Genomic DNA, 22,376 nt, shown 5'->3' with positions numbered 1-22,376 from the left:
TAGACTCTATGGGCAGAAATACATGCAGCAGTGAAAGCTAGATATAGATAGATAGATAGATAGATAGATAGATAGATAGATAGATAGATAGATAGATAGATAGATAGATAGATAGATAGATAGATAGATAGATAGATAGATAGATAGATAGATAGACAGACAGACAGACAGACAGATAGATAGATAGATAGATAGATAGATAGATAGATAGATAGATAGATAGATAGATAGATAGATAGATAGATAGATAGATAGATAGATAGATAGATAGATAGATAGATAGATAGATAGATAGATAGATAGATAGATAGATAGATAGATAGATAGATAGATAGATAGATAGATAGATAGATAGATAGATAGATAGATAGATAGATAGATAGATAGACATGGTAAATGGACTGGTCTAGTCATTATGATAACTCAAAGTGCTTTTACACTTCATGTCTCATTCACCCATTCACACACATTCATACACTGATGACAGGAGCTACCACACAGGGTACCAACCTGCTCATCAGAGGGAAACTAGCCATTCATACACCGTTGGCACAGCAACGGGAGCAATTTGGGGTTAAGTGTCTTGTCCAGGGACACATGGACATGTGGACTGGAGGAGCCGGGAATCAGACGACCGCTCTACCCCCTGAGCCACAGGAATATTAATAATAATATATTTCATTTTGGACATACTAGGTTTCTGATAGTGATCATAATTATCACCATCTAGAGAATGGGTCAAACCTTGTGTTGCATTTCTGTAGAAAAAACAAAAAGAGGTCACACATTTCTTTCCTCCCATCATTGAGGGCCCCTTTCTATTCAAGGGCCCCTGGGTACTTTCCTAGATTGCCCGTATGGTAGATCTGGCCATATCTGATGGTGGAGCCAATCCCAGCTGTCATTGGGTGAGAGGCAGGTTACCAGTCCGTCACAGGGCTAACATATAGAGACAGACAACCATTCACACCTATACGGGCAATTTAGAGCCTCCAATGAACCTAAGCTGCATGTGATTGGTCAGTGGGAGGAAGCTTGATGATTAGGAACGGGGAGAACCTCAGCAAGCCAGCGGGTTCAAACCCAAATCCCTCTTGCTGTGAGGCAACAGTACTAACCACTGCACCCATGTTTCACTGTCTCTCTAATATCACACAACTGTCACCACATATTTCTTTCAATAGATATTTTCACATATTTGTGATCTCCTATAAGTATATCATTTGCCCACTGTAAACAAGCTGAGCATGATCTGAACTTGTTCCCCATGATGACACAATCGTTGATATACTGACGTGACTATGTAGAAATGGTTAGATCCATATTGTGCACTGACACACTAGATAGTGGTCATCATCATCTATCCTGGTTCACTGACATTATATCCAGTGTTTGTTTATTGATGTCAGTGAATGAAGATGATAAAACCCAACAATTAATACCAAAGCTGGAACTGTGTAAAGTGTACAGCTGATGTCAAGATGTTATCTTCTTCTTCGTTATCTTCTTTGTATGCAACATATTAAGATCTATGATATATTCTGTATTTTCACCTATAGATCCTGAGGTCTTTTAAAGGGTCCCTGACAAAAATCCAGTTTTATTAGCTTTAATAGTTTAGTTAATATGCTTACTGTGCATATTCCTAAAGACATTTCAGTTTAATCAAACATATTAAACTATATATAGTGAACATTCAGAAATTGTGTAAAGATGAGTTGTTAGAGAATTCTCTTAATGTATTTGGTTGACCCTTACATACTGTTCAGGGTCCAATTTGACCCATTTTTACATTTTTATATATAAACATTTGTTTTAGCCTAGCTTTTCCTAATGTGACCCACAGCATACAAAAATGGAAATAAAGTTAATCTTATTTTTTTTTTTTTTTTTTTTGCAGCTTATACACATTTTATATATGCAAATGTACACCTTTTAAAAAAAAATCAAAAATCAGCATTCAAACATGTATTCATCATATTCTATAAAAAGTTCTCCTGGACCATAAAATAGTAATTATGAATGTATTTTAATCAAACAGAAGGATTAATCAAACACTTATTAATAACTGATGGGGAATTAATGAAAGTGAATGGGTGTAGAGACTAATTATGAGTCAGAATATGAACAGTATGGAAGGGTTCAAATTCTGATCTATTCTATTCCATTCAAATCTGTTGAGTCTGTGTTCAGGTGTCCTATAAAACGCCCTCAACATGTAATGTGCAGGTGACCTTTATTGCATGTCATCCTTCCATCTCTCTCTTCTCTCTCTTCTTGCCTAATAAACACAAAACTGCCCCTAAAATCATCCACTAACTCTTAGAGATTTAGTGACACAGCATGGACTCAGTGTTTTACACACATGGAGGTTTTAACCAGAAAAAAGCAGAATTAAAAACAGTTTTTCTGTGACATCTCAGAACCCTACAATTACCCATCCTGGCTTTAGACCCCTTTTTCCATCTCTTATTTAAAAATCCAGCACACATTATTGTGTACTGTACTGGGTGAATGATCCCAGCAGCAAACTGAGCTGTCAACATTTCCTAGAAGAGCTGATGAATGATGCATTTCAGCAGCAGACGGATCCGCAATTTACAGCCTAAGAGACGCGAACGGCTGTGATTGGCTGTGAACCGCAGGAGCACGAGGTCACCTGGTGGGAATATAAAAACAAGTGTGAATGGATGAACACTAACACTTTAAACTGAGCTGTTTAGACACACAGGGAGGATGCGGGTCTTCTGTCCAAAGATGAGGCTTCTGGCTCTGGTTGTGGTGTGCGGGCTGATGGTGGCTCAGGATGGAGGGAGTCTGGCTGCAGCTCTGCCAGGATTTGACTCTGAACAGAGGACACAGGGAAGAGGTAAGCTGCCCCAACACATGACTTGTAGAACCTGGAAGATTTAGTTGGCTCAGATAATCAAAAGCAGTGAAAGTAATATTTACTTAAAGTAATGTTCTGAGCTACTTGTACTATCTGAGTATTTCTTTTTTATACTATTTTATACTAAGATAGTGTATTCATCTGACAGCTGCAGTTCATTTTTAATTAAATAAAGATTTGACATGAAAAATATCTTAAAATAATCTTAATCTTAATATTCTTAAAATCTGATTTATTGTTTTAGATCAACCCAATATTAATGTAATAAGCTGCCCAACATTAATCTGCTTCCAAGATATAATAATATATTACATTGTATTTTACTCATGTGTGTGACTGTAGTATTTGCATTAATAATATATACTAATATATGTGCATCATATAAATACTTTACACTATTTCCATAATTTGTGGAAATGTTTGTTCAAATAGAATCTATGGGTAGAATACGTGCAGCAGTGAAAGCTTTATTAAGGCGGTTTAGTGTCAATATGAATGCATGTAAATAGCTATAAAGTCATACATATAATAAGCATGACAAATAAGACAATATTTTATTATGTATCATGCATATACAATAAATGTGCATGCACAGCAAAAACAGCATAATATAACATACAATATAAATAATATCATATTGTGGCAGTACAAAATATAAAATATAATCTCACAATTCCAATTCTCTATTATTTTTCAGCTTAAATATTCATATTCTCAAAACTGAGAGCACTTGTTGATAGCAACTTCTTCAAAGCTGACAAACTTTAAAATCATAAAAGTTATAGAAAATCTAAATATATTAATTAAATTAAATTTAGTCTTATACTATAAAAACTGACATATATGAAACAGTAGACTGTAAGTGAATTAGTCTATTTTATTACTTAGTCTATTTTTTAAATTAGAATTAAGTGTCTTAATGTTCTCTAGCAGCAGACTGCAGGTGTGTGTGTGTGTGTGTGTGTGTGTGTGTGTGTGTGTGTGTGTGCGTGCGTGTGTGTGTGTGTGTGTGTGTGTGTGTGTGTGTGTGTGTGTGTGTGTGTGTGTGTGTGTGTGTGTGTGTGTGTGTGTGTGTGTGTTAAAAGTCTCTTGCTGTTTCCTCAGCATCAGTCCTCTCTGCGCTGAGGAGAAGCTCTGCAGATTATCTGGAGGATCCCAACCTTTGTTTCAGCCTGAGAGAGAATGATGACCAGAGGCAGCTCCTGTGCAACGACCGCAGGAGCAATTTCAACTTCAACCCGTTCGGCCTCCGCTTTGGGAAACGCTACAACGGCTACATCTACAGAAGAGCTGTTAAAAGAGCCAGGACAGATCAATTTTCACCTGTTTCTCTGTTTCCACGAGAACTGGAGGTGCCTACCTGAAGCATGAGTGACTTCTGCTGTATCACTGCTGAAAAATCAACCTGTGTGTTTGAAGGCCTTTTACTTCATAACTCATGATGTTTCCCTGAATAAAACTTTTCTACCTACCTGTAGTGTGTGCTCATTTTTTTAACATTTACAATAATGAAAGAGTGATGAGAGGAAAAACCTCAAAATAAAGTAAATAAATGAAGGAAACATTGTGACATATTTGCTCTTAAAACCAAAAAAATGAAGATGTAGTATGGTGTGGGGAAAGTATAACAATCAAAAAGTTAAATTAGGATTTTTTTTGACAGTGGCTTTATTCAACCACAAGGTGGCAGTGCAGTGCTTTTTTTTTTTACATAGAGCAACATTACTAAACACTCAGATGTGCTTTAGCAGCAGGTTACATGATGCACCTCATTCAGGTTTATATAAAGTCAATTAATAAGATATATATAAATGTGCAACTTGGTATAATATTAATAATAGTAAAATATTTTTAAAAAGAAGCTGTTTATATCAGGGAAAGACTGAGTTTAATGTTTTTTGTTTGTTTTTTAGACAATGGCAACAGAATGCCCAGGTTCACTGAAAAAAAAAGTATATTTGTCCAAATCATACAAAATGAGAGGAACTCAAAAAAAAAGTCATAACTGACTTCCGTATCACACTGATATCGCTACATTTGTCTTATTTAACAAATTGACAAATGATCATATTATATTCACACTGGACCATAACATGTGTCTTAGGGACACATGTTATATCCTAAAATACATCTCCATTATTTCATTCAAAACACAAACTTTAACATATTAATCATGTGTTCATGTTTCCTATCAGGACATCATTGCTTGTTGCTTTCCCCAAAGTTTTGGATTTTAACTTATTCCAACAACGTTTGATGACTCTGATGAAGTGATGAAGGTCACAAACTTAAACACGTTGGTCTGATAATAAAGTTGTTCTATATGCTACAAGTGTTACTGGAGTTTTGACCTTTTTAACCCTCCTGTTGTCCTCCCGGGTCAAATTGACCCCATCTCTTTTGACTGTTCCTTCTTTCCTTCCTTCCTTCCTTCTTTCCTTAATTTTTCCTTCGTTCTTCCCCTCCTTCCCTCTCTCCCTCCCTCCCTTCCTTCTTCCTTTCCTTCTCTCCTTACTTCCTTCCTCTTTTCCTTCCGCCCTCCGTCCTTACTCTTTTCCTTCCTTCCTTCTTTCCTCCCTCCCTTCCTTCCTTCCTCCTTTCCTCCCTTACTCCTTTCCTTCCTTCCTTCCTTCCTTCCTTCCTTCCTTCCTTCCTTCCTTCCTTCCTTCCTTCTTTCCTTCCTTCCTTCCTTCCTTCCTTCCTCCCTCCTTACTCCTTTACTTCCTTCCTCTTTTCCTTCCGCCCTCCCTCCTTACTCGTTTCCTTCCTTCCTTCCTTCCTCCCTTCCTTCCTTCTTTCCTCCCTTACTCCTTTCCTTCCTTCCTTCCTTCCTTTCTCCTCCCTTCCTCCTGTCCTTCCTTGACCTGAGGACAACAGGAGGGTTAAACTTTTTGTCCACTAACTTTTAGACAGTGCTCTGTCTAAAAAATGATTCCCCCTTTCAATCCAGTCTTCCATGATATAATAATCTGACTGTTGTTATTAAATGATGGAATAGCGTGCACATAAAACCAGATAAAGTAAAGCCTGTTAACAGATTTTTAAAAACTTTATTGGCAGTTTGGAAATATTGTAACTGCTCCCTTTTACAAACTGTGTTATGTGTTATTTAAAAGAATAAGACGCTCATATACACACTGTACTTGGTGAGATTGAAATTTATTAAGTTACACGTTGCTGTTTCCAACAGATTACAACACAAGGTCAGACAATCACAAACCGATGTTTAAAAAGACGTTCCCCCTCTCCCCCCCCCCCCCCCCCACCGCTCCATCTCCCTTTGATAACACAGAGGAAACAGGAGAAGAAGAAAAAAACCCACATTCACACTCACAATGACACTATTTGATGTGTGATGATCTAAATGTGCAGTCGTCTCTCTGTTGCAGAGTCTCACTTTTTAGACAAAGGCAGGTAGGAAAACAGTGTCCCTGTGGGATATTTAGGGTCTTTCTCTGGACGTTTAAGGGTCTTTTTTCCTCAGTGATTTCCCTGTAGGGAACTGAAGGAGCGACTCAGTACATACAGGAAGAGAACAGTGACACTTTTGGCTTTGAGGGTTGTGTTTGATCCGGCTCCAAACAGCTGAAACACAAGAATCCTTACAGAGTACAGTAACACCTGCTACCACAAATACAGTAATATAGCAACTTAAACCTACAAGCTGTCAGGGATCAAATGTTTTAGTTCTTCTTATTTTTTTTAAAGGACAATACCAGTTTATTTTTAGACTTGTTTGAGGTGTTGGTGATTGACAGGAAGTAGACGGTGACATAATGCCGAACTGATGACATACATTATAAAACTGATCATTTTATTGACATCATCATTTAAAAACTGCCGGTATTGTCCTTTAAAAAATAAGAGTCTAAAAGAGAGTGTGTGCGTGTCGACAGGCCTCTCCGGATCATTGGTGTGTGTGTGTGTGTGTGTGTTTGTGTTATATGGGCTGGAGTGTTCAGATGTCCTTGAGGTCCTTCTGGATGCCCCACAGTGTGTCGGCGCTCTTCTTCAGCTGAGCCACCTCATCGTCTGTCAGGGTCATGTTGATCACGCTGTTCACACCGCTGCTGTTCAGGACGCAGGGCAGAGACAGGAAGACCTCCTCACCGATGCCGTACATGTCCTGAGGAAATACACAACATTTACACAGTTAAAAAAGGTGATGAGGATTACCCAAATGTAGCAAACAGAAGTGAGCAGTGGGGTAAAAGGACTATGGGATACTGAGTTCCATCCAGTTGTGGTCACATTTCTAATTCAACTTCTTCAGAGGAAGCATCACTATCATTATTTTACAATAACAGTAGAATATGTCTTTATTTTGATAGGATTAGGGTTGTGTTTGCACTGTATACATTCTCTGTTGAGACTTCAGTATGTATGAGCGTATGCTTTGTGTGTGTGTGTGTGTGTGTGTGTGTTTTTCTGACCTTGACCATGGTGGAGACGGGGTGGACGCGGCTCATGTTCTTGACGATGCTCTCGGTCAGGTCGGCCACGCTCAGGCCGATGGCCCAGTTGGTGTAACCCTTCAGCTTGATCACCTCGTAGGCACTGAGACACAAAGTAGTACTGTTAACATCTGTGTGTGTGTGTGTGCGTGCGTGCGTGCGTGCGTGCGTGCGTGCGTGCGTGCGTGCGTGCGTGCGTGCGTGCGTGCGTGCGTGCGTGCGTGCGTGCGTGCGTGCGTGCGTGCGTGCGTGCGTGCGTGTGGTGTCCTTCTACATGTCTGATTGCATAGGAACATTGAACTAGCTACTATCTTGTATCACCATAGCAACCACCAAGTTACATTACAATTCATATAATCATAGTGGCACAAATAGACTTTTTATAGATGCCATACATATATAATATAATATAATATAATATAATATAATATAATATAATATGATATGATATAATATAATATAATATAATATAATATAATATGATATAATATGATATAATATGATATAATATAATATAATATAATATAATATAATATAATATAATATAATTTAATATAATATAATATAATATAATATATGTTGTATGTACAGTGTCATCAATTACATCATATTAAAACATACAATAGTACAAAGTATATGATAAGTCAAGTTTATTCCCTCTCATCTGTTGTATGTTATTCTGATGTACTTATTTTATTATTTTAATTTATTTAGAATCTATTTTATTGGTCTATTAATGCTTGTCAGTCATCTGGAGAGCACTTTAAAAGACACTGAGCTGTATGAAAGGTATTATCAGTGATGCTGCTTTGCTCTTGGATGCACACTAATAGATAGAACTGAGCAGCTGCATTTGATGCGTACATCTTAATGCACATTAGCCTGAGCTCTGATAGGCAGCGAGTGTGTGAAGCTTCCATTAACACTAGCAGGGTTGGAGGTTATATTCCCCACTGGACCACTTGCACTAGAACTGTAATCACTGCTGGCCTCAGATAACAAAAGTTTAATCAGCTCCTCCACTGAGAGACAGAGTTAAATACTGACACACATAATCAATTCCTGTCCATGTAATATTTTAAACTCTGATGTTTTCTCTTCTTTTAACAGCAATGAGAGGAAATCATTTGCGCTGTGAGAGATACCATTATAGCCATTTTGCGGAGAAGATCTCTGACTGTGTCTCCTGGATCAATGGAGATAAAAGCTGAATATGTCTTAAAATAACTAACTTGATAAGGATTTATACTGGCTTGTTTTACACAGAAGAACTTGGCAGCAGTGTCTCCTCTTCTCTCAGAGGTATGTACATTAACAAAGGGGCATATGAGGGGAAAGCTAATCCTTCCAGACAGTGAACACAAGTCCTTCATGTAAGCACAGTGTTGGCTAATATTATCTGGCAGCAGAGTTCAGCTGTAAGAGGGAACAATTCAGCTTTAAAACCAACAACATTCCACTTTTTACAAACAATGATTTGTTTCTAGAGCAGTTACAACTTCTAAAATGTCAGTAAGCAGACCTTGAGTTGGGATTCCAAGGTGAAGAACACATGTTTATGCTTCACTTGAAACCAGTATGTATAAGAGGTCAAGTGGTAGTGGAGTCATAACAGCTGATAACTGAGCAAACTTCCTCTGCTGATGACGACAGTGGAAAACTCTGGGAAGAGGTGGAGAAGTGCTGTTGTGCTATTACCGTGTTACTATTACTGTTACTGTTACTATTACTGTTACTATTACTGTTACTATTACACTGTTACTATTACACTGTTACTATTACTGTTACTATTACTGTTACTATTACTGTTACTATTACTGTTACTATTACACTGTTACTATTACACTGTTACTGTTACTGTTACTATTACTGTTACTATTACTGTTACTATTACACTGTTACTGTTACTATTACTATTACTGTTACTATTACTGTTACTATTACACTGTTACTGTTACTATTACTATTACTGTTACTATTACTGTTACTATTACACTGTTACTATTACTGTTACTATTACTGTTACTATTACACTGTTACTATTACTGTTACTATTACTGTTACTATTACACTGTTACTGTTACTATTACTATTACTGTTACTATTACTGTTACTATTACACTGTTACTATTACTGTTACTATTACTGTTACTATTACACTGTTACTATTACTGTTACTATTACTGTTACTATTACTGTTACTATTACTGTTACTATTACTATTACTGTTACTATTACTGTTACTATTACACTGTTACTATTACTGTTACTGTTACTGTTACTATTACTGTTACTATTACACTGTTACTATTACTGTTACTATTACACTGTTACTATTACTGTTACTGTTACTATCACTGTTACTGTTACTATTACTGTTACTGTTACTATTACTGTTACTCTTACTGTTACTATTACAGTCTGAATGATGATGACAAATGATATATCATAGTAAAAGTACTCATTAATAAACAAATGAATGGTTAAACTTTATATATGGATAGTAAACCCCAGGAACACATTTGATAGGCCGATCAAGTCACAACTGCAACTCTGATATCTTTGTGATATTTAAGTCCAGTCTACTGGAGGTTTTATGTTTCACTGTTGCTCAAAAGACAAGGCCCCTAAATGTGTGTGATGGAAGAGAAAACCTGTGAATGTCAGATATGAGATAGATATTAAGATCAGTTATGACTCTGCTATTCTGTCACCTGGTTGTTACTTTTTGTTTTTTTCTTGATTCATGTCTCACTCACTCACTCACTCACTCACTCACTCACTCACACACTCACTCACTCACTCACTCACTCACTCACACACTGCGTACCTGTCCACCACAGCCTTGTGTGTGGCCTTCCACTGCTCCTTATCAGCATCAGTGCCGATATCAGGGTTCAGCTTCTGCAGGTTGACTCCGGCCACGTTTGCGCCGCTCCACACAGGCACTGAATAAAGACAAACACACATGTATGGATGATTTTGATATGACCGAATCACCACATCCTTCTACAGAGAGAAACTATATTCTGACAGTTATCACCCACCGCTGGTGTCTCCGTGCTCGCCCAGCACCCAGCCGTTGAAGGAGCTGGCGTGGATGCCGAGACGTTCGGCCATCATGTAGCGGAAGCGGGCGGAGTCCAGGTTGGTGCCGCTGCCGATGACGCGATGTTTGGGCAGACCGCTCAGCTTCCAGGTCACGTAGGTAAGCACATCCACTGTAGAGGGGTGTGTTAAAACAGGGATTATTCATATGCAAACACACACACACACACACACACACACACACATGCAACAAAGCTGAATTAGAAATATAATCGTATAGTGTGTGTACGTGTGCTCACCGGGGTTGGAGACGACGATGAGCGTGCAGTTGGGGCTGTGTTTGATGATCTGGGGGATGATGGCCTTGAAGACGTTGACGTTCCTCTGCACCAGGTTGAGGCGGCTCTCGCCCTCCTGCTGGCGAACGCCGGCTGTCACCACCACCAGGCGAGAGTTGGCTGTCACCGCGTAGTCTGAAAGAGGAGGAGAGCGGGCTCAGATCTGATAATGAGTGATGTCAGGGGGGAAGATGAGAGGAACGAGGTGCGGCGGGCAGGTTCTCACCTTTGTCCGCAACGATCTTGGAGGTCTTGAGGAAGAGGCTGCCGTGCTGCAGGTCCATCATCTCACCCTTCAGACGGTCCTCCATCACATCCACCAGAGCCAGCTCATCACACAGATCCTGACAGGAGGAGGATGAGGCATGCAGAGACACACATTCAATCTCATTCTAAATATAGCAGGGGGACACTGAATATTACATGAGTAGAGCTCTCACTTGTATTTTAACTATGTTGCACTGTTTTTGGCATTGTTAACACCCCAAAAAGTTCTGGCAAGACTTCAGTAGATTTACAATCGACCATCTTCATTGAGACTTGAGTGTTTTGTTTTTTCAGATGACATAGAAAAGAAGATAAGTACTTTGTAATAAATGTGTTGATGCTCTACATTCATAAATGTAAATTCAGCAGTAAAAAAAATCACTTTGCATTTTTCCTCCAAGAGACTGAACAATATATAAATCTGATCTTTAAAACCAATAAAAAAAAGGCTATAAAACCCTCAATGTATATCTACATCTTTGAATATCTTTGTAATGTACCCCTGACTATTCCCCTGTCTATATCCTTTGTATACTGTTCTGTATGGTCTTTTACAATAAAGATTTCTTTAAAAAAAAATCAATAATGATACAATTTCAAATAGTTCAGATTTTATATCATGCCACAAAACTACAAAACTGTCTCCACAATGCATTGCTGTATCAGTTCATTAGACTGATATACAGCCATACGTGAACATACATTTAAAATGATGGACTGTATGTGATTATTAATGTATGTTTTACTAATGCATGTTCCTGAAGATACAATATGCATAGTATGCTTAGATGCAATCTGAAAAGATGTTATCTTAAATAAATATTTAATATTACACAGAAAAAATGTGTTCAAAAAGCAGTTAATACATCATTTTAGGAAGCTGCAGTATTTACATATATAACAAAACATGCAAAAAAGTAACTGTTTTATTTCATCAGCTTATTTATTGAATTAAAATGATAACGTGGTTTAAATATATGTAAATAAAGAAGATAGTATATTTTGAGGTGATTGTCTCAGATGATGGCTTGAGGTTAGCACAGTCATTATAAAACTGACAACAATGTGTCGATACCTCGTATGTCGTTATTTGTACAATAAAATTATATATCTGTAAAAATAAACTGGATATAGGATGATAGCTATCTTTGCTATATTTTGAAATAGATGTTTTTGTATAGCTGTTTTCTATTCCTCTCTCATAATGAAAGTCATGCTGAAGATGTTGTGGTTCTTACCCGCAGCAGGATGCTGACAGCGCAGGCCATGCCCACCTGGCCCACACCGACCACCGTCACCTTGTTCTTGGGTAGCTCAGCAGCGCTGCCGGCCACAGGGCTGATCAGTTTCTGCATCACTGAGGACATGATGAGAGCTGCAGGGAGACACAAAGATGATGTCTTTACTTATTTACTCTCATTAACATGATGCAGCCTTCTAGCTTTGTTGTCTACATAAGAAACTCATTCTAGAAACGTTCTAAAAAGGTGTGTCACTATCTTCAAACGTGACAGAATTAGACCAGTGAGTGAACTTGAGTCAATAAAATCACCGAAATGGCACACAGGTGGTCAAGTGGTTAGAGCGCATGCCATATACACAGCCGATCCCGGTTCGAATCCTGATCGGATGTCATTTGCTGCATGTCACACCTCCCTTTCTCTGCCATGTTTCCTGTCTGTCTGTTAAATAAAGCCGTCTATGTAACAAAATCTTTAAAAAATAAATAAAAATGACACAAATAATTTCACCATCAGTGAAAAACTTCCCTTCTTTGGAAAGAAGAGAAACTTGTCAGTGATGGTGAAAGAGACTCATGGATATTGCGTAAGAGCGGTGTTCCTGGTGTTTTGTGTCAACACAGGTCAAAGAGACACAGAGACACAGAGCTGTGTCTTAGGGGGTTTAGAGTTAACTGGGCCAATCAGAACACTGTCTTACAGGAGTCACAGCTCACACATGCAATCACAATGTCTACATCAACAAGACTTTATACATACTGCAGTTATACTCATAAGCTTTAAAAATGTAAACAGTAGGACTGTAACTAATGATTACTTTTATTATCAACTAATCTTTTGATCAGTGTATCCCAAAGCCCAAGATGATGTTCTCATATGCCAAAACAACAGAAACCTGAAAATATTCACATTGGAGAACCTGGAACAGAAAATGATGGTTGTAATCATTTTCTCATAATTCATCAGTATATAATGCTGCCTGCAGTGATGTTTTAAATGGATCATGATTACACTTCCAAAAAGTACAATCATATAGGAGAATCACAAATCAGGCCTTCTGACTTTTAATCAGGTTTGGTAAGTATCCAAAAAACACTGGATCCTACACTTCCCATCATGCAACTCATTCATTAGACCCTCTCTCTACCAGGTATACACATATTTTCTGCCTTTCTGTTATTAATGTATAATCTACAAAGCCCAGCTAATGACCACTCATTAGATCACTATGACATTATATCAACTTCCTAACAACACACATTATACATACATGTGTTATCAGGCAGAATAGTGTTAACTGCTATCTCTTATCACTGCTATGCTGATGATATTCACCCCTACGTCTCTAATAAACCTGATGAGGCCGATACATTATCTGTTTTGAACAATTGTCTAACTGCCATTAAGATCTGGATAGCTAACAACTAAAGGAAGATAAGACTGAGATCATTATTGTTGCTTCATGGCAGGGCATCCAAGGTTGCTAAGTTTATTGAGTCTCTTTCTTCATCTTAGAAATCTCGTTGTTACATTTGATCACACGATTGCACTTCGATCAGCGTATCAAATTGTTATCGAAATGTTTCTATCGTTCAAGAAACCTTGCCAAACACAACATGAGCTAGAGATGATTATTAACGCTTTTATATCATCCTGGCTGGACTATTGTACTTCTACCTGCCTCAGCAGATCCACCGTAGACCGTCTACTAATGGTCTAGAACACTGCTGCAAGGCTGCTGACCAGGACTCACATCACACCCATTGGCTCCCCATCAAGCGTAGGATTCATTTAAGGTTCCTGTTATCACATATAGAGCCATGCATGGTCAGTCACCTGTGGAAATGTCTGACCTTCATCCTTGTATCACCAGTAGGCTTATTAGGTCCTCTGACCAGGGCTTGTGTACACCTTTAAAAAACAGCTGAAGACTCATTTATTCAAACAGGCCTTTATCTCACTTGTTTATCTCACTTGTTTGTCTCTTGTATCTTATATTGCTCTATTTTTATGGTCTCGTATCTTGAACAATATTACTCTTGTAAAGCACTTCGAGTCCTGCTCTGTGAAAGATGAAAGATGACAGATGCTGTATTAAATCAACTTTACTTACTTATTAACCGTGATGAGTTATCTTTATGGGTAAAAACAGAATCCCCTAAAATGATTTACTGCGTCTGTCAAACAGTCATCGGTGTTGGGGTGTAACTAGTTTCATATAACGGCATCATGCAATTGAAAATAAAAAATAAATAAATATAAGTGTAATCTGTTACAGTTACTGAGAAAAGTCGTGTCATTAAATGACAGTTACTGATGAAAATGTTGATGATTACAAAGGAGGTTACATCTGAAGTCACACCTTTGAGATTTTACTCAGGAGGGTTTTTTCCTCATTTTTTAATATTTAACATGTAACTGAATATATATATTGCTGTTTTTAATTCTTTAGTAAATAAATCATGACGTGGGCTTATTTGGAGCACACATGGGTTTAAATGTTGTCACAGTACCAGTTAAGCCCATGCCAGACTTTTGACTTTTTTCATCAAATTTATTTTATATTCCAAAATCTACATGAACTAATGAATACATTTTCAAATGAGAGATAAATCTTCTTTATAAGAAATGATCTCTTTTATAAATCATGTCAGTATCCATGAAAAACAGCTGAACTTAGATTTTGGTGCTTAATGGGAACATTTACCCTAACAGCTGGAAACATTGGGAGTAACAAGTAATCTGTAAGCTATTATATTTCCAAAGTAACCTTCCCAACAATGGTCACCAAGTCAGTATTTAAGCTATAATGCTATAAAATGAAGGACAGCAAAAAAATATTCACCTTCAAGAATGTATAACCATTTTACTTGATCTATCAATCTGTCAGAATACACACAGTTCACACTGTAGAATGAGCACAAACTAAAGTCCACAACCAAACTGAAGCAGTTCGATGAATAATAATGAAGCATCCTGGTTTTCAGGCAGCTGACATAAAAAATCAAATCAAGCAGTTCCAACAAATAAACCCAACATCACGAGTATAACCATGGCAACAAACACTTACAGGAAGACGAGCGGATGGGCGTCAGGAAGCGAGAAATCATGGTGTATCCAAAGCCAGAAATCACCAGCAACTACTAACATGCCTACAGTCCATCATCCTTTTTTAAATACTGTCTGATAGACATGAATCCATCGCAATATGAACACATTGTCAGCTGATCTGTACAAACATGAAGCAGCTTCTGTACTATCTGTTATCATTCCTGATGCTGTCATCCTCACATATGACAAACACAGACTGACACTTATCAGACCAACTTGATGACATAGTTCTATGAATGCTTCTGTGAATCCCAGACACCAGAACATCCAGGAACCAGCTCACAGTGGACCACAGCTGGAGGGTCAGGGTTAGGTCAGACTGACAGTCTACCATAAACACACTTCCTAGTGCTTAGGCCTGAACATATTTAATGTGTGAGTTCAGATGACAATCGGTAGGGGAGAACAGGGTTGGTTGTCACATTCATTAGATCTCGGTCCCTAGAGGGCGCTGTTAAAAAGTGTTGGTACTGGAAGTTTAAGAATTTAAGTGATGTGTTACTTCCATGGTCATCTCTGGAGTAAACCACTTGACATTGAGGTGAGAGAATGTTTAGTGTTTTTTATGTGAAAATGTAAGAGACAGTGATAGTTCGGTAGGTCTCTTAGCTACACCAAATCATGTGGTTGTTAGCTTTGCTGGTAGCAAAAAATCCCAGTTGGGGATGCTTGGTTGTCACATGTTGGCATGGTATGGTATATCACACCATATATACATATATGGTGTGATATATCAAATTCTTCCTTATTTTAAGAGAGCAAGATGAGAAAGATCTTTGTCAGGAAGACAAACAAGAGCCAGACTCTGCCAGATGTGAAGCTCAGAGCAGTCAGATAGGTGAAAATGCACAATATGGTTATATAAGGACAAAAAATGCAGTTATAGGAATGATTTTTCCTTTTTATGTTCTCTTAGTGCAGGAGATGTGTTAGGTTGTTGTATTTCAATCATTCAAACATTTTAAATTGATAAGAAATTTCTACATTTTTTATTTTTCCCCATTAAAATAAAACAGGAACAACCAACCTCACGATTGGGACGGTTGTCACAAGTGCACAAGATATATTTGAAGGTCCATATCTTTAGAATAGAAAAAGCTGAAAGACCTGAAAGGTTCCTATGTGACACTTTCATTACACATTAAAAGGGAATCTATTCAGTAGACGGTTTATGAGGAATTCATAGGAAAGTTTAAAAAAGTGTGACTACCAACCCTGTTCTCCCCTACAGCTATAAGCAGAGCAACCCCCAACCCCCAACCTCAGAGACAACAAGACTCTGCACCTGACTGACTGCTTTTCACCATGAAATGGTTACAACACACAACTCCTCCAGACCACAGCTTTTCATTTTAAATATCTGTGTATTAATAAATTCAACAAACTGTAACTGTTAATTAGTGAGATTTGGAGGTGTTGGTACTCAGGCCAGTAGAACATACAGGGTGAGCACATGTCAATGGACTGAATGTGCCAACATGTTAGGATTCATTATCCCACTGTCTAATACATTCATGAGGTAAGAGAGTGGCAGCTGTCTCCCCCCCCCCCCCCCCCCCCCCCCCTTCAACCAAATGAACGTCTAGCAGCTCGTCCCTCTGGACATCCCGTCTGGAACAATGGTGACAGATGAGACTATAGACTGTATGAGAGTCAGTACATCTTGTCCCAAGATTAAAAAAATAAAGAAAAACAAAATGACTGTCTGTCTTATTGTTGTACATACACATACACAATATATCACTACACACAATACACAAACACATACTGTACCTCAGTGTACAAATATATCCCACTTAAGATGCCTTTGGTCTGTTAATCCCATTGTCCACATACTGTACATACAGTATCTGTGTTGTCCTTGTTCCTACAGAGGACATATTCTATATTTTTGGACAATGTGATGTTCCCTCTAGCGCCACCATCAGGCACATTTATGCTCCTCTAGGGATGAAAACCCTTTCATTTAAGACATTTTAGAGAGTTCTCAGAACAAGAAGTAACTCAAATAAGCTGAGTGGTAGACTGCAGATGTATGTTTAAATCATCATTTATATCCAAATTTCTATATATTATGTATTGTTTAGTCTTAATTTAACCTTCTTTTTTTTGCAATCTAATTAAATGATGAATTCCTGGATTTGTTTCCATTTAAAAACTTTTACTTTATTTAAAATGTTGACTTGATTTTACTTTCCATTAACGTTGCTGCTGCCTCTTGGACACAACTTCCTGTAATCCTACAGTTATGAGTGTGGTCAGTATTACTTATTATTATTATTATTATCATTGATTGATTATCAAAATATCAGTTAAACAGTCACAGTGTTTTACAGTTTACTGCAGCTTTAAACACTGTAGCAATATATATATATTTTTTTAAAACAGCTATTCACAGTTTGCTAAATTTATCTCAAAATGACAAAAAAAATGGTGTCAATTCTCAACATAAAATAATATTTTATTCAGCAAGTTCTTTAAACAGATAACATTTACAGCTGACTCCAGCAGAGTGAAATAATAATTATTATTTTTTATTAAATTTTTTCAATTAATTACTTTCCTGTCCCAGGTTGTTGCACTTGTTTTAGTTATTTATTGTTCATAGGAACTTTAACAGCTGGTGGCTGCAGCTGTACAACAATGCAGCATATTAAAACATTTTTTTTTTTAAATGGTCACAAAGTGATAATAGATGTTTCTGTGTTGATCTTGAAGACACAAAGATGAGATGAAATCAGGAGTTCTTTCTTTAATACACGTCTGAATGCATGCAGGAGGGTAATAACACTGAGCGACTCAGAGGGAACAGCATGTAGTGCTGGCATGTCGGGTATTTCCCAAGAAGTAACCTAAACAGAATATGATCTGGGCATCTGGGGCCTTGCCAAGTATTTTTGTCCAATGTGTAAACACTTTGCAGTAAGCTGGTAACCCTGCTGGTGTCAGACAGTTCCACTTACTGAGACAGATATGAAGAGTGTACTAACACAAAGATACAGCGGATTGTTTTGAAAAGCTGGCACAAAATCACTTTTCAAAATAAAGTGCAAAGAAAACTCTGCAGCTCCTTAAAGAACTACCTACCCTCAACTCTTCCCTGCTTTATTTTCTTAACCTTATTTCTGTGAAAGCTGTGTTTTCCTCAACTTTTATATGACACTGATACACGGGTGCTAGATTAAGTTCAGAAGTGTGGGGGGGGGGGGGGGGGCCCAGAGTGTATGTGTGTGTGTATGGTGTGTGTATGGTGTGTGTATGTGGTTAATAATTTATATCCAAGGACAGCTGTGGACATGCACATGGCTTCATTCATCATTTTCAGAGTCCTGCTGACACTGACTCATTCCACATGTGCTCACTAGTAAACACAACTGTGGATATTACAAACCACAGTAGTGTGTTTCTGATCAGCCTTTATACACAATCATCTGTTACAACCATCAGACCTGCTGGATTGTATTTCACTTTAATCAACAGGGCCACACCTACACAGCCCCCCTTCTGTTGTTTAACACAGGACAGCAAAGGCTAAATCTTCAATCAGACAATAAGGGGGAGAGGAGGAGGGAGGTTACTGTAAACAGTAATTGTACTGCCTGTAATACATCCAAATTCTGTCTGCCTCTTGTATCCCCCTCAGTGTAGGTGGTCTGATAGTATGTTAAAAGTACTTTATTACTTTTAGAATTTATTGTATTAAAAATACATAATTAGACATTCATCATTTCAAACACCTGTGAGGACTGTATGATGAAACCAGCTTCTCTAACTGTTGCAATCAAACATGTAGCAAGAAAAACATCAGTCCAACACAGCTGCCTTCTAGAAATAAGCATGCACGCACACGCACGCACACACACGCACACGCACACACACACACACACGCACACATATACGTGGTGAGTGGTGCTGCAACTTCTAGGATCTCTGAGAGGCCAATGAAATACCCTCACAGTCACCCTGAACACACACACACACACACACACACACGCACGCACACACACACACACACGCACACACACACACATATACATGAGTGGTGCTGCAACTTCTAGGATCTCTGAGAGGCCTCTGAATACCCTCACAGTCACCCTGAACACACACACACACACACACACACACACACACACACACAGTTATCTTACTGTAATTCCACACCACTGTTCTGTACATGTGCAGACACACTACCTCCATGTGCCCTCTTTCACTTCTCCTCTCACAGCACTCTGCTACTTTCACATCTTTCTTTCTCTCTTCCAGAGCTAGAATATCATTTAATCTCAGTTTAATATGCAAACACACACACACACACGACACTCAGGACACAAACACTCACATTTATGCACCTGCGCTATATATATATGATCAATAAAAAATAGAGAGAAATGTTTCAACTCTCTCAACAAGGAAGTTGGTTTGTGGCTGCATGTCTCCAGTGTGGTCAGAGTTCATGTCACGTACTTCAGTTGAACACTTCCTCATATGAAGCTCAGCTGATGTGCTGTTCTCATGTCAATACGTTGAAGTATCAAGAGGACTGAATGAAGCTCAGTAAAAACTTTACTTTTAGCCAAAAAATGTGATGACTTATCCTCATGTGACCAGAATGTACATACATGGAAATATTTCACAACTTATTCAAATCTTATTGTGCAGCTGATACACAAAACTACACACAAAGTTATGTATAGAGACTCATTCTGGCTGAATATGAACAGTAAAGGGTTAACATGCTGATCTGATGTGCACAGCTCTGCTCAGCTGTCACTTTTATATCATATCAAGGTCAAATGAAGCTTTAAAAATGGTGGACATGTTGATGAGGCACTCACATAAAAATGGGGACACAACCTACAAAAACAAGAGCTTTCCAAACGTATATATGTCACCATCTGCAGAGACAGAAAGTCCTACTTAATAACACATGCAGGGAGTTAGATATGAGACATAATGATCAGCTGTTCTGTAGATGATAACCACTACATAGACATAGAGCTAAAGACACCCTGAATGTCCCTGCCGGGGCCTCTGTTTGGGGGCCGCTGGTTGTTCTGTTATCAAGAACAAAGCCTTGTGAGCTCATGTTGTCCTGTAACAGAAACACAGACTAGCAGCCCAGTTAAGACATCAGCTCATATCAAGGTCATGCAGGAGGCGGTCAGAGGGGAGGTGGTGCACCTCGTGGCTATAAACTGGCCCGTCTGTTCACTGGCACTTGTTCAGGAGACAATGGAGCCCTTGAAACAACACAATGCTCTGTTATAGCCTCCTAAAAAAAAAATCAATCAACTATTACACAATCAGCTCAGGAGCCTTGTTGCTCATATGCTCCTGTCCCATCAGCACAGTCTGCTTCAAATTGCATTATTTCAGTCAGTAAGTAAGTAAGGTGATATGCTGTTTTTTTTGTTGAGCTGTGGGTTTCAGTGGAATTGGGGGGGGGGGGGGGGTTATGTAACAGCCTGAGGCCTTCGCCCTGTATTCGCCCTTCATTCCACTGATGCTGAGAGACACAAATAGCCAGACTGCATCGACATAAAAGCCTGGAATGAATAGAAACAGAGCGCTTTTACCCCTTAAATGAGATTCCCATACAGTTCAAGTTCACGGCAAGTTCACAGAGCTGTTTCCTGTCTGCGCCACGTTATGAAAAAATGACTGAAAACACACACGAATGTATGTATGATGTAATATATATATGGAGGTCAACGTTATATATCATTAACAGTTGTAGGTTTTACATCCCAGCGCTGCGTAATGAGCCGCACTTTGCAGGCTGTTAATGATCCACATGCAATTAAAAGAGAGACTGTTCACTCAGGACGGTTCCACTGAGCTTTGAAACATAGAACTCTGAAAAATATTCTATAAATGATTGTTTTGATAAGATTTTAGTTTCATTTCGCAGGTATTCAAATGGTTTCCAGCAGCGGGCGTTATTCCAGCTCTGAGCATCCATTGCTGCCGCTGCGTTCAGCACGCATCACTGTGCGGCGGCACGAAGCCTGGCTACGCTATATGAATGCATATATATTTATATATATATATGTTTAATAATAATAATAATCAGATTACGTACATGGTGTTCAGTAGTTTTTAAAGGGAAGATATCCGTTTATCTGGTCCGGTGGAAAGGAGGCAGGAGGAGACGTCCGGCGGCTCTCGGGGAGATGCAGAGGAGTGTGAGCTGAGCGGGTCGCTGTGAGGAAGAGGAGGGGGGGAGGGAGGGAGGGAGGAGAAGAACAAGGGTGGATAGGTTCACATGTGAGGAGGGGTGCAGATGATGCCGGACGGCCTACGTGACGTAATGCACCCTTAAAATGAGAGCCGATATTACGCAGCTCTGCATTATTATGACACATGGTAGCAGATGTCTACATGTAATTAAAGGTCTGTTACATATTTCACCCACACACCTCCTGAATGTTCATTCTCTTTACTTTGCAGCAGAGTTTAGCCTAAAATATGACTAATAAAAAAATACAATTGATAATAAATAAATCCCTCTTTTAGCATTAGTGTACATTTGCCTGACATTTATGAGCAGTAAACTACAGTTCTGATGTATTTTGAGGTTTTTAAGGTATATATGAGGTTTTACTTTCATTTGATATTTTACATACAACTTATAACATATTCTATACTCTTATAGATTCAACCACAGAATGTAAGTAGCTCCAAAATATTCCAAATAATACCAAAATAACTCCAACTTGAACAGATGCAACATTCAATTCTAATTGTATTTATACGTTTATGCATCAGTAGTAATAATATAATCTTATAAATACATAATGATGTCACACTGAAATGGGTGATTTTGCCTCCATACTTGAATACTTCATTATTATACTTACTGTTATTATACTTTCATTGAATTGTGAATGCTGGAGTAGTTTTACTTTATTACATCAAACATCTGGATTCAGAAAGCTTGTACTCTAACAAGACAATCAGCTCATAGTGAAGGCAGCTTCTTTCAGTGTGAACTCAACAGCTCTGTTTATCATGGGCGGGTCGGACA

The 22,376-nt window shown here is 38.4% G+C and overlaps 2 protein-coding genes across 2 annotated transcripts; one reads left to right on the top strand and one right to left on the bottom strand.

Annotated features, from left to right (window-relative positions):
• The first annotated feature begins 2,748 nt into the window (after positions 1 to 2,748).
• Positions 2,749 to 4,254, top strand: kiss2 (kisspeptin 2). Its single transcript, XM_062443926.1, has 2 exons — positions 2,749 to 2,869; positions 3,995 to 4,254. Exons 1-2 carry the CDS (start codon positions 2,758 to 2,760, stop codon positions 4,252 to 4,254), a joined length of 372 nt encoding a protein of 123 aa, XP_062299910.1. The 5' UTR covers positions 2,749 to 2,757.
• A 1,804-nt stretch (positions 4,255 to 6,058) lies between these two features.
• ldhba (lactate dehydrogenase Ba) lies at positions 6,059 to 21,436 on the bottom strand. Its single transcript, XM_062443631.1, has 8 exons — positions 21,432 to 21,436; positions 12,236 to 12,372; positions 10,957 to 11,074; positions 10,692 to 10,865; positions 10,392 to 10,565; positions 10,175 to 10,292; positions 7,324 to 7,447; positions 6,059 to 7,016 (listed from the first exon to the last, which is right to left on the bottom strand). The coding sequence occupies exons 2-8, from the start codon at positions 12,362 to 12,364 to the stop codon at positions 6,849 to 6,851; spliced, it is 1,005 nt and encodes a 334-aa protein (XP_062299615.1). The 5' UTR covers positions 12,365 to 12,372; positions 21,432 to 21,436; the 3' UTR covers positions 6,059 to 6,848.
• Between the last annotated feature and the right edge of the window lie 940 nt (positions 21,437 to 22,376).

Source organism: Scomber scombrus, chromosome 22 (genome assembly GCF_963691925.1).
Source record: "Scomber scombrus chromosome 22, fScoSco1.1, whole genome shotgun sequence".
Lineage (NCBI taxonomy): Eukaryota > Metazoa > Chordata > Actinopteri > Scombriformes > Scombridae > Scomber > Scomber scombrus.
The sequence above is the reverse complement of the archived record's forward strand: the minus strand, read 5'-3'. Positions and strand labels throughout refer to the sequence as shown.

What these genes read in the sequence shown, in the direction of transcription:
- ldhba (XM_062443631.1), bottom strand. Translation starts at nt 12,364, where the DNA reads ATGTCCTCAGTGATGCAGAAACTGATCAGCCCTGTGGCCGGCAGCGCT. An exon ending in CGAGCACGGAGACACCAGCG is followed by an intron (nt 10,293 to 10,391) that starts GTGGGTGATAAC and finishes GTCTTTATTCAG; the next exon opens with TGCCTGTGTGGAGCGGCGCA. An exon ending in CACAAGGCTGTGGTGGACAG is followed by an intron (nt 7,448 to 10,174) that starts GTACGCAGTGTG and finishes TTTGTGTCTCAG; the next exon opens with TGCCTACGAGGTGATCAAGC.
- kiss2 (XM_062443926.1), top strand. Translation starts at nt 2,758, where the DNA reads ATGAGGCTTCTGGCTCTGGTTGTGGTGTGCGGGCTGATGGTGGCTCAG. An exon ending in ACAGAGGACACAGGGAAGAG is followed by an intron (nt 2,870 to 3,994) that starts GTAAGCTGCCCC and finishes CTGTTTCCTCAG; the next exon opens with CATCAGTCCTCTCTGCGCTG.